The sequence below is a fragment of the Brachyhypopomus gauderio genome, chromosome 2 (assembly GCF_052324685.1).
Source record: "Brachyhypopomus gauderio isolate BG-103 chromosome 2, BGAUD_0.2, whole genome shotgun sequence".
NCBI lineage: Eukaryota > Metazoa > Chordata > Actinopteri > Gymnotiformes > Hypopomidae > Brachyhypopomus > Brachyhypopomus gauderio.
Genome location: NC_135212.1, coordinates 29,622,859 through 29,635,110, shown reverse-complemented (window position 1 = coordinate 29,635,110; position 12,252 = coordinate 29,622,859). Strand labels below are relative to the sequence as shown.

The following is a 12,252-nucleotide window of genomic DNA, read 5'->3' as shown; positions in this document are numbered from 1 at the left end:
AAAATTGGAACGTGGAATGTAAATGGACTAAATATAGGCAAACTCGAAAGTGTCAAGAGAGAAATGACCAGGCTGAACATTGATATCCTAGTAGTGAGTGACGTACACTGGCGAGTACAGTGGCTACTTCAACTCTGGAAATAATTATTTCTATTATTCTGGCAATTCGAACATCAGCCGCAGATGAGTTGGATTCATTCTGTCAAAGTGGACTGCCAAGGCCCTAGATGTTTACTATCCAGTCAGTGATCGAATACTAGCCTCATGATTCAGAGGCCTGGGACGCAATATTACCGTCATGCAAGTCTATGCTCCAGTCAGTGGTTCAGAAGAAGAGGAGATTGAACGTTTTTACACAGAGATTCAATGGGCAATAAATCTGACACCAAGAAAGGACAAGGTATACATCATCGGAGACTTTAATTCCAAGGTAGGCACAGAACAGAGTCAAATATAATAGGTAGCAACAGACTGGGAGAGAGAAAGCTGGAGATCACTTTCTGCCAATTCTGCCAAGAACAAGGTCTAAGAACACTTGGTTCAAGCAGCCCAAACGGTGACTGTATACATGGATGATGCCTGGTGATCAACATTGCAACCAGATTGATTATATTCTATGCCAGCAAAAATGGGGAACCTCCATCCTAGTGAAGACATACCCAGGGGCAGACTGTGGGGCCAATCATCAGCAAAGTAAAGCTGAAATTCTGCAACATCCAAAGACTGCCTTCTGCCCCAAAGTTCGACATCAACCAGATCCCATCAGAATACGCTGTAGAAGTGAAGAACCAATTTGAGCTCCTTGTTGTAGATCAGGGGTTCTCAACTGGTCTCAGCCCGGGACCCACATTTTCTCATTTTCATTAAGTCGCGACCCAGTTTTATACAATACAATTATAACAAATTAAAAGAGTAAACAATTGGTGGTTACCATGGCAAAAAGTTTGGTTCGCATGCTGGGCTCCAGACAAAAAATTACTCAAGGAGCCAGTAGGTCCTAAAAGGAAAAAATCAGGCACCAATAACTTTTTCTAGGCTCCATAATAATATACAAACTATTGCAATTGCAACACTCACATCAGGTCAGCTGTTATTTAGGATCTCTGTCGTCCAACATGCCTGATGTCTTTCTCTTCCTTGTAACTGTGGTTAAGTTGGCTTCATGGTCCCATATTCGGAATTAGACATGCTATTTTAAATGTATGTTACGTGTACTGTGGATTTTGGGGAGGTTGTTTTCTCTTTTGGTTAATTTTTAACAGGTGGATTGCCTCATTACTGGTGGATTCTGTCGGCCAATCAGAGATCGCGATTTAGATGAGGGCGGATCTTCGGCTTCATAATCTGCATGGCGGTGTTGCTGGAGGTCGCTGAGAGGCGGCATGAGCTTTTCTGCATTTATGGTTGTGTGTGTGTGTGTGTGTGTGTGTGTGTGTGTGTGTGTGTGTGTGTGGCCATTGAGAAACTGTAGCTCATGATTCACATGTGAGAAGTTAGGGTTTGTGTAATATCTTTTTGTCATGACTTGTCATGAATTGAGTTGTAAAAACCGCCACCACGGAGTAAGAGCATAGCAGCATGTGCGCACTTATATAAATACTCACGCAGGTTTGACTTGTTAGAAACACCAGCATAGAGGCCGGCACCGCGTATGTAATTTTGTTTGAGATTAGTTAGAGCAGTAGATATATTTTCCTTATTTCTGTTAGTAAGTTGTGTGTCTTGCTTTGTTAGTTTAGTGTAGTATGTTTTGTTTGTTTCTTTTCTTTGGTGCCGTCTACTGCTCCTTTCCTTGGTTTGTTGGTTTAGGGGTTTATATAGTTAATCATGTCCAGTAAAATTTTAAATAAACTTCAGTATATACAGAACTCAGCTGCAAGTCTCATCACGTGATCACATTACACCTGTCCTTCAGAAACTCCATTGGCTTCCTGTTGCACAGCGTATTCAGTTTAAAATTCTTCTACTCACCTGCAAAGCTCTCCATAACCAGGCACCATCCTACATCTCTGACCTGCTTCATCAGTACACTCCTTCTCGTTGCATTCGTTCCTCTGATGCCAACCTATTGGCTGTACCCACTAGGACTAAGCACCGGACCTGGGGTGACAGAGCCTTCTCCGTAGCTGCGCCCTCCTTGTGGAATTCTCTACCCAATCCAATACTGAACTGCTCTGAATTATCTGCTTTCAAAAAAATGCTTAAAACCCACCTTTTTAAATTGGCTTTTAATTTATAATCTACATATGCAAGTGTGTATGTGTGTGTGTGTATATGTATGTGTGTGTATGTATGTATGTATATGTATATACATGTGTATATATATATCTTGTCCACTATGCACATGCTACTACCCCACACCCCAAACCTAGACCCATGACATTGTGGGGTCGTAACATATGGGGGCTCTTTGGGACTTATGGGGATAGAGTTGTTCAGGATATATCTTTCTGGGTTATCTAAAAGTCGCGGTTAGTGGAGTTGGAACTGTGCATGTAAAGTAGCGGTATGGCGGCCGCAGCTTTCACTTTGCAGGCGTTTGTTGCTGCTCCTAATTTTGAGGACATTGAGAAATTCTGTAAGGATGATTTATTGGCGATTGCTGCACACTATCGAATTCAGGTTGTTAAACAGGCTACCAAGGCAGACATCAGAAATACAATTGTTGTTAAATTAAGGGAGTTGCGTGTTGTGGGTAGTCATCCGTCTGTTCACACTACCGTTATGGAGAGGACTGATTACTGAAGGTGATTACGCTTGTTTTAGTCGAAGAGCACATTACGCCAGAAGCAGCTAGTAGAGTAACTTTGCCTCGTTTTGATCCACATTCTTCCTTGCTGTTGGGATCATGTGATAAGGCCCGTGTTAAGGTTCGTGTTGTGCATCTTCAATTGCAGGCCCAGGAGAAAGCACAGGAACGTCAAGCGGAAATGGATTTTAGGTTGGCTGTTCGGAAGATGGAGATTGAGGTAGACCGCGAGATACAATTACGGGAGTTAGAACTGCAGGCGATGAAGATCGCTTCTCCTCCCGTAGTTCAGCCAGACATCGCACAGTTAACTCCTTCTTCCCCAGCGTCATCTCCCACAACAGGATTGACCGCTTCTGTTTCTGCTCATCCTACTGGCGGTCAACCTACGTTTGATGTGAGTAAATATATTGCTTTAGTACCGAATTTTAGGGAAACTGAGGTTGATACCTATTTTAGCATATTTGAGCGTATTGCTACTACACTGAATTGGCCTAAAGAGGTTTGGACACTTTTGTTGCAGTGCAAATTAACACTAGAACTACCAAACCCTCGTCTTTAGACAGACTCCCAACTAGACTCCCAACTTATGTCAAATGACATATTTCTCTTGCTCTCTTGGCAGGTGTGATAAGCCCTTCTTACCTCCAGTGTTATGTAAATGAGGCGTGTGCTGTGGGTGGTTGCTGTTGACAGACCTTTCAATACACACCTTTGGCTGCCTCATGACACTGCAAACTCTCTTGCAAGAAGAAGTCTGCTCATCTCAGGAGCATATGTTTGAGATTTTATTTGAGAAAGGTTGAAATAATGTGAAATTGACACAAACATAATATTTGAATTATAGTGGCATATTGAATATTTAGGAAATCTCACACTGCAGAAAATAGCATTTTCATTAGTCAAAATAGCTCTGATTTGTTTTACCTTATTAGGGTTCACACACATAGTGTGGGAACCCTATTGTAATTGCTAGAGTTTTTCTTCTTATTATTATTATTATTTTTCAGGCTGTAAAACGCATACTGCAGCCTAGACCGTAAGGCCCAGAAACACCAAACTTGGCAGACAGGTGCACCAGAGGGAAACCCAGACAATGACCCACATTGGCCTGATGGTGGCGGTATAGCACAGCATTTTGCGTTTTGGTCCATATCTCCTACACCGTAGGTCCTAGAAACGAAATTCCACTTCTGATTTGCATAATGTGCAAAATCGCGCACATCTTTGAGCGCAAACTAGTCCCTGGATTTTTTACACACATGCACATGTGTGGTATCAAAACGTTCAGAAGAGTCCGAACTTTAAAATCTATCCAGCAAAAATGCTAATTTCATCACTACCTAGTCAGTATAAGCCAATCAAACGAGAGGGTGTAAACTCAATAGTAAATTTTGCGCATATGAAGCTCTAACTGCAGAAAAATTGCATGCAATGAGATGACACTTCACAGACAGCTTCCCTCTGAGGGTCTGGGGCAGCTCGCAGAGGTTGCCATACCTCACCTGCTAGGGGGCGCTATAACATGCACAGATTTGCCCCATGCACTCAGATTGGCCGATCCACATGAAACTTGGCAGACATCTATGGGCCTATGGGAACCAGGTCCTAAAGCAGACACGCCATACTTCCAAAATGGCTGCTGTAATCGGCCAATCAGTGATCAGCACAGGTTTGACAGGCTTACCATTGGTCGATCTGCACGAAACATCTTGGGTGTGGGCAAGTGCGCACCCCCTATGACATACTCCAGCCGGGTGTCGATTGGCCACTGGGGGGCACTATTGCAAAAAAAGCAAGTATATCCCCTACATAATTCCACTTGGGAACATGCAATTGGACTCTTTTGATTCCTTGCAGTAGTGAGAACAACTTTTCCATTACATGTCCTATTAAAAATGCACAGTTTATTTACAGTTAATAATAGTTTGAAATCATCACTTTTCATACTCCTCCTAGGATTTTCATATTATCATGTCAAGCAAAGTCTTATAATACTCTACAGAGTGTGAAATCAATCAATCAATCAATCAAATTTTATTTATATAGCGCTTTTTACAACAGTTGTTGTCACAAAGCAGCTTTACAAGTGCCGAGTCCTAGCCCCCAGTGAGCAAGCCAAGGGCGACAGTGGCAAGGAAAAACTCCCTAGTTTTTTGCATGAGGAAGAAACCTTGAGAGGAACCAAGACTCAGGGGGGGAACCCATCCTCCTCTGGCCGACACCGGTCACCATGACAACAACAACAACAATTTAGACAGAAAGAAGAGAAAGAAAAGGAAAAATATGTAATAATGTCCATCATGATGTATGCATCCGGTTAGGCAGGAGGTGGCTGGCTCAGGATGGATCGCTGGTCTCCTCATCTCATTATTCCTCAAGCAGGCGGGCAGCCATGTGGAGAAATGAAACAGGGAAAATTAGCTCTGTATGAGGACATATACAGGACAGGTAAAATTATAAACAGCAACTCCGGCATTTAGTTAAATTATTACAGCCTAGCTAAAAAGGCAGAACCAGAAGGTAACATAGGCTTGGGGGCATTCTGAGACAATGGCATCCGTCCACTGCACTGTCAACAAACTTGAGTGACCACGAGCAGTGACAGGACGACAGCACCAGCGCCCCAGTCTACCATAAAACCCTTCGTCTATGAACCCCTGGATCTGTACTTTTATCTAAGGGGGGATATTAATTATCAAACGCTAAACTAAATAAGTGGGTTTTCAACCTAGACTTAAAGATTGTGACTGTGTCGGAGTCCTGGACGCATTTAGGAAGATTATTCCAAAGCTGGGGGGCCTTACAAGAAAAGGCTCTTCCCCCTGCTGTTACCTTATTAATTTTTGGAACTAATAAAAGACCAGCACCCTGTGATCTTAGTGGGCGTGGGGGTTCGTAATAGGAAATAAGTTCCTGAAGGTACTCAGGAGCAAGCCCGTGCAATGCTTTATAAGTTAATAAAAGAATTTAAAAGTCAATACGGAATTTAACTGGGAGCCAATGCAGGGCTGATAGGACTGGACTGATATGCTGAAATTTTCTAGTTCTGGTCAGAACCCTGGCTGCGGCATTTTGAACTATTTGAAGTTTATTTAGATTCCTATTTGAACATCCTGACAGTAGTGCATTGCAGTAGTCTAATCTAGAGCTAACAAAGGCGTGCACCAATTTTTCCGCATCATCCTGTGATAATGCATTTCTTAATTTAGCAATGTTACGGAGATGTAGAAAAGCTATCCTAGTAGTATTATCTATGTATTTATCAAATGATAGGTCAGAGTCGAGTATGACGCCTAGGTTTTTGGCTACTGTGCCAGGTGTAATGGGGTAGCCTGCGAGATTAGGCATTAGATCTGGAATTTTCTGTTTTGAGGCCTTAGGGCCCAGAAGGAGAACTTCTGTTTTGTCCTCATTAAGTTGGAGGAAGTTTAGAGACATCCAGCATTTAATATCTCTTACACAGGCCTCAATTTTTCTTAAACTGAGTTTGTCATCAGGTTTGGCTGATATGTAAAGTTGAGTGTCATCTGCATAGCAGTGAAAATTTACACTATGTTTGTTTATAACTGTGCCCAATGGTAGCATATATAATGTAAATAATAGTGGTCCTAGAATGGAGCCTTGCGGGACCCCATATTTAACTTTTGTACGTTTGGATGGAATATTATTGAGCTCTACAAACTGATAGCGATTTGTTAAGTAAGAATGAAACCATGAAAGGGCAGTGCCAGAGACTCCAACCCAGCGTTCTAACCTTTCTAGCAAGATCCTATGATCAATTGTGTCGAAAGCTGCACTAAGATCAAGAAGCACTAACAGCGATACATAGCCTTGATCTGAAGCAAGGAGGAGGTCATTTGTTACTTTAACTAATGCTGTTTCAGTACTGTGATGGGGCCTAAAACCAGATTGGAACTTTTCAAATATGTGATGCCTATGCAGATATAGGCATAATTGCTGGGCAACAGCTTTTTCTATGATCTTAGATATAAATGATGTGTTTGAAATGGGTCTATAATTAGATAGTACAGTAGGATCAAGATTTGGTTTCTTGATCAAAGGTTTGATAATTGCTAACTTGCATGATTTGGGCATGTGACCTATTGTAATGGATGAGTTAACTATAGTTAGAAGAGGTTCAGTTACCGCTGGTAATACCTCTTTTAATAACTTTGAGGGAACCGAGTCTAGTGTGCAGGTAGCACAATTTAAGGAAGAAATTATTTTCTCTAATTCTGATTGTGGGAGTGGATGAAAAGCATCAAGTTTTTCTCCCAGTATGCGATTTAAATCGATGTCAACCAAACCAGATGACATACCAGTTGTATTACTAATAAAAGGTTTTATATTTTGTCTAATATTCTCTATTTTATTATCAAAAAAATCTATAAATACATTACTAGTGAGGTTTACTGGAATCTGAGGTTCTGCGCCTGCTTGATTTTTTGTAAGTTTGGAAATAGTATTAAAAAGAAATCTAGGATTGTTTTTATTTTTCTCTATCAGTGAGGCTAGGTATGCTGAGCGTGCTTTAGCGAGTGCCCGTTTGTAGTCAATGATGCTATCCTTCCAGGCACAGTAGAATACTTCCAACTTAGTAGATCGCCATTTACGCTCTAATTTACGTGCTATTTGTTTTAAGTTTCTAGTTTGGTCAGTGTACCACGGAGCGAGTTTTTTAGATCTAGTCTTTTTATATTTGAGTGGAGCTACTATGTCTAGAGCTGATCTGCAGGTATTCTCTATGCAGTTGGTTAGACTATCTAACTCTCCTGGATAGGATGGCGAGTGGGCTAGAGCAGTTAAATCAGGGAGGGCTTCAATAAACTGTGTTGCTGTTAATGAATTTATCGAGCGCTTTATACACTGCCGAGGAGACGGGCGGGTTTTTATGTTAAGATGAATCTCAAATTTGACTAAATAGTGATCAGAGATAGCTACGGTTTGCGGGAGTATATTTATATTATCTACGTCAATACCCAACGTTAAGATTAAATCTAGGGTATGATTTTGATAGTGTGTGGGTCCTACAACGTTTTGTGTAATGCCAACAGAGTTCAATATAGAAGTAAAAGCCCTTGTCAGTGGATCCTCCGCATTATCAAAATGTATGCTAAAGTCTCCTACCATTATTATTTTGTCACTACTAACTGCTACATTTGCTGTAAAATCTGTGAAATCTTTTAAGAAATTTGAGTAAGGCCCTGATGGTCTATATACATTTGTTAGGGAAAATGAACTTTTATTTTCAGATGGACTAATTACATTAATAGACAGCATCTCAAATGAATTAAAGATATCCAAGTATTTCTGATGAATTTCTAAACAATCATGATATATTATACATATTCCTCCTCCTCTGCCTGACAATCTAGGTTTATGTATATAACTATATCCCACAGGAGTGGCTTCGTTTAGAGATAAATAGTCACCAGATTGAATCCACGTTTCAGTTAGACATAGAATATCAATTTTCTGGTCAGTTATAAGTTCATTCATAAAAACTGCTTTAGAGTTGAGTGATCGAATATTAATTAATCCAATTTTCAGATCGGTCATATAGGTAATAATTGGATGTGAAGTTTGAATATTAGTTAAAAACTTAGGACGGACTATTTTCTTATGATTTAATTTAACCCGGGGCACAGACACAGTCTCAATCCTATGGGATCTTGGTGACGCCTCTAAGCAGCTCGCAGACAGACGGTTTAGCCCGTTAGTCTGCGGCCTGGTCGCGACTCTGGTTAGTCAGCAGCTCCTAGTGCTACACTGCCCACTAACTAACAGACTACGGGCTATGCTGCAAGATAACAGGGCAGCGCCATCCCGGGTGGGGTGGACACCGTCCCTGCCTAAAAGACCAGGCTTGCCCTCAAACTCTTCCCAATTATTAATAAAGCCCACTTGATTTTCGGAGCACCACTTGGACATCCAGCGGTTTAGCGACATGAGCCTGCTGTACTGCTCATCACCGCGCCGCATTGGGATGGGGCCAGAGCAGATTACGGCATCGGACATCGTCTGGGCTAATTTAACCACCTCTTTAACATTAGCCTTAGTCACCTCTGACTGCCGCAGACGTATATCGTTGGCCCCTACATGAATCACTATCCTAGAAAACCTCCTATGAGCTAACAGTCTAAGGTTGCCACTAATGTCCGGCGCTCTGGCTCCCGGTAAACAGCTGACTGTAACCGCTGGTGCCCCTACAGGAATAGCGACTTTCACGTGTCGGACTATAGAGTCTCCTATGACCAGAGTCTCCTCAGCGGGTGTAGCACTGAGCGGGGCAAACCTGTTGGACACGTGAACCGGTGAGTGGTGCTCTGGTGGGCTAGCGCTGGCGTTAGCAGTAGCTGCAGCCCTCGCTCTCCGACTACGCCGCCGAGACGTCACCCATTTGCCCCGCTGTGAGGGCTCTATCGCCGGAGTCGCGGAGGCGCTAGTTCTCCCTGGCGCGTCCACACCTACTACAGACCCTGTCCCTGTCTCTCTATCCCTCAATAATGAGTGGACGCGGCGCTCTAAACTTTCCACTTTCGCCACAAGAGAAGTAACTAACTGGCACCTCTCACAAATACTATCACTATTACTATCAGTGGCGAAAGGGTCTAGACTAAACATGCCACACTCCGAACAAGGAAACAAACCAACACCAGCCATGAATAAATCAAAACACTTACCGTGTCTAGCCGATTTATACAAACTTACGCTAGCTGATTTTTAGAAGCAGAAAGTTGATCAGCGGCCGGAATATTCAACTGCCCGTCTTGACGGTGGAAGTACTATCTGTAAAAAAATTATCTAGGAAGGCAAAAAATAAAGATTAGCACGTAAACAGATTAGTACACTTTAGAAAAACAATTTCAAAATTCGCTCCGCAGCAGCGTCGGCAGGAAGCAGCGTCAGCATCGGAAATCAAAAAACAATCCAAAGATTTTGGATTTTAGGACACTTACAGTGGGGAAAATAAGTATTTAGTCAGTCACCAATTGTGCAAGTTCTCCCACTTAAAAAGATGAGAGAGGCCTGTAATTGATATCATAGGTAGACCTCAACTATGAGAGACAAAATGTGAAAAAAAATTGAGAAAATCATTTTGTCTGACTTTTAAAGAATTTATTTGCAAATAATGGTGGAAAATAAGTATTTGGTCAATAACAAAAGTTCATCTCAATACTTTGTTGTATATCCTCTGTTGGCAATGACAGAGGTCAAACGTTTTCTGTAAGTCTTCACAAGGTTGGCACACACTGTTGCTGGTATGTTGGCCCATTCCTCCATGCAGATCTCCTCACGTTTCATCTTCATTGCCCTTGCTGATGGAAGGAGGTTTGCACCCAAAATCTCACAATACATGGCCCCATTCATTCTTTCATGTACACGGACCAGTCGTCCTGGTCCCTATGCAGAGAAACAGCCCCAAAGCATGATGTTGCCACCCCCATGCTTGACAGTTGGTATGGTGTTCTTTGGATGCAACTCAGCATTCACTGTCCTACAAACATGACGAGTTGTGTTTTTACCAAATAGTTCTACTTTGGTTTCATCTGACCATATGACATTCTCCCAATACTCTTCTGGAACATCCAAATGCTCTCTAGCAAACTTCAGACGTGCCTGGCTTAAGCAGGGGGACACGTCTGGCACTGCAAGATCGGAGTCCCTGGCGTCGTAGTGTGTTGCTGATGGTAGCCTTTGTAAAGTTGGTCCCAGCTTTCTGCAGGTCATTCACTAGATCCCCCCTTGTGGTTCTGGGATTTTTCCTCACTGTTCTTGTGATCATTTTGACCCCACGGGCTGAGATCTTGCGTGGAGCCCCAGATCGAGGGAGATTAGTAGTGGTCTTGTAGGTCTTCCATTTTCTGATTATTGCTCCCACAGTAGATTTCTTCACACCAAGCTGCTTGCCTATTGCAGATTGAGTCTTCCCAGCCTACAATTCGGTTTCTGGTGTCCTCCGACAGCTCTTTCGTCTTCACCATAGTGGAGATTAGAGTGTGACTGTTTGATGTTGTGGGCAGGTGTCTTTTATACTGTTAACAACTTCAAATAGGTGCCATTAATACAGGTAATGAGTGGGGGAAAGAGGAGCCTCTTAAAAAAGAAGTTACAGGTCTGTGACAGCCAGAAATCTTGCTTGTTTGTAGGTGATCAAATACTTATTTTCCACCATTATTTGCAAATAAATTCTTTAAAAGTCAGACAAAATGATTTTCTCAATTTTTTTTTAATTTTTTTTGGTGCAATTACTCACCAATTACCTTCAGAAGTCACATACTTAGTGAAATGAAGGCCACCTGTGTGCAATCTAAGTGTCACATGATCTGTCAGTATATACACACCTTTTCTGAAAGGCCCCAGAGGCTGCAACACCATTAAGCTAACCAAACAACACCATGAAGACCAAGGAGCTCTCCAAGCAAGTCAGGGATAAAGTTGTAGAGAAGTATAAGTCAGGGTTGGGTTATAAAAAAATATCCAAATCTCTGATGATCCCCCAGAGCACCATCAAATCCATCATCATCAAATGGAAAGAACATGGTACCACAACAAACCTGCCAAGAGAGGGCCGCCCACCAAAACTCTCAGCCCGGTCAAGGAGGGCATTAATCAGAGAGGCAGCACAGAGACCAAAGGTAACCCTGAAGGAGCTGCAGAGTTCCCAAGCAGAGACTGGAGTATCTGTCCATATGACCACAATAATCCGTACACTCCATAGAGCTGGGCTTTATGGAAGAGTGGCCAGAAAAAAACCTTTACTTACAGGCAAAAATAGGAAGGCTCGTTTCGAGTTTGCAAAAAGACATGTGGGAGACTCCCAAACTGTATGGAGGAAGGTACTGTGGTCAGATGAAACCAAAATTGAACTTTTTGGCCACCAAGGAAAACGCTATGTCTGGCGCAAACCCAACACATCTCATCACCCCAAGAACACCATCCCCACAGTGAAACATGGTGGTGGAAGCATCATGCTGTGGGGATGTTTTTCAGCAGCAGGGACTGGAAAACTGGTCCGAGTCGAGGGGAAGATGGATGGTGCTAAATACAGGGATATTCTTGAGCAAAACCTGTTTACGTTTGTCAGTGATTTGAGACTAGGGCGGAGATTTGCCTTCCAACAGGACAATGACCCGAAGCATACTGCTAAAGCAACACTTGAGTGGTTTAAGAGGAAACATGTAAACATATTGGAATGGCCTAGTCAAAGCCCAGACCTTAATCCAATTGAGAATCTGTGGTCAGACTTGAAGATTGCTGTTCACCAACGAAAACCATCTAACTTGAAGGAGCTGGAGCAGTTTTGCCATGAGGAATGGGCAAAAATTCCAGTGGCAAGATGTGGCAAACTCATAGAGACTTATTCAAAGCGACTTGCAGCTGTAATTGCTGTAAAAGGTGGCTCTACAAAGTACTGACTTACGGGGGTGAATAGTTATGCACACTGATGCTTTCAGTTATTTTGTCCTATTTGTTGTTTGCTTCACAATAAAAAAAAT

The 12,252-nt window shown here is 42.3% G+C and overlaps 1 protein-coding gene across 1 annotated transcript; it reads left to right on the top strand.

Moving 5' to 3' along the window:
• The first annotated feature begins 11,151 nt into the window (after window positions 1-11,151).
• LOC143508669 (uncharacterized) lies at window positions 11,152-11,820 on the top strand. Its single transcript, XM_076997330.1, has 2 exons — window positions 11,152-11,600; window positions 11,639-11,820. Exons 1-2 carry the CDS (start codon window positions 11,152-11,154, stop codon window positions 11,796-11,798), a joined length of 609 nt encoding a protein of 202 aa, XP_076853445.1. The 3' UTR covers window positions 11,799-11,820.
• Window positions 11,821-12,252: the final 432 nt, after the last annotated feature.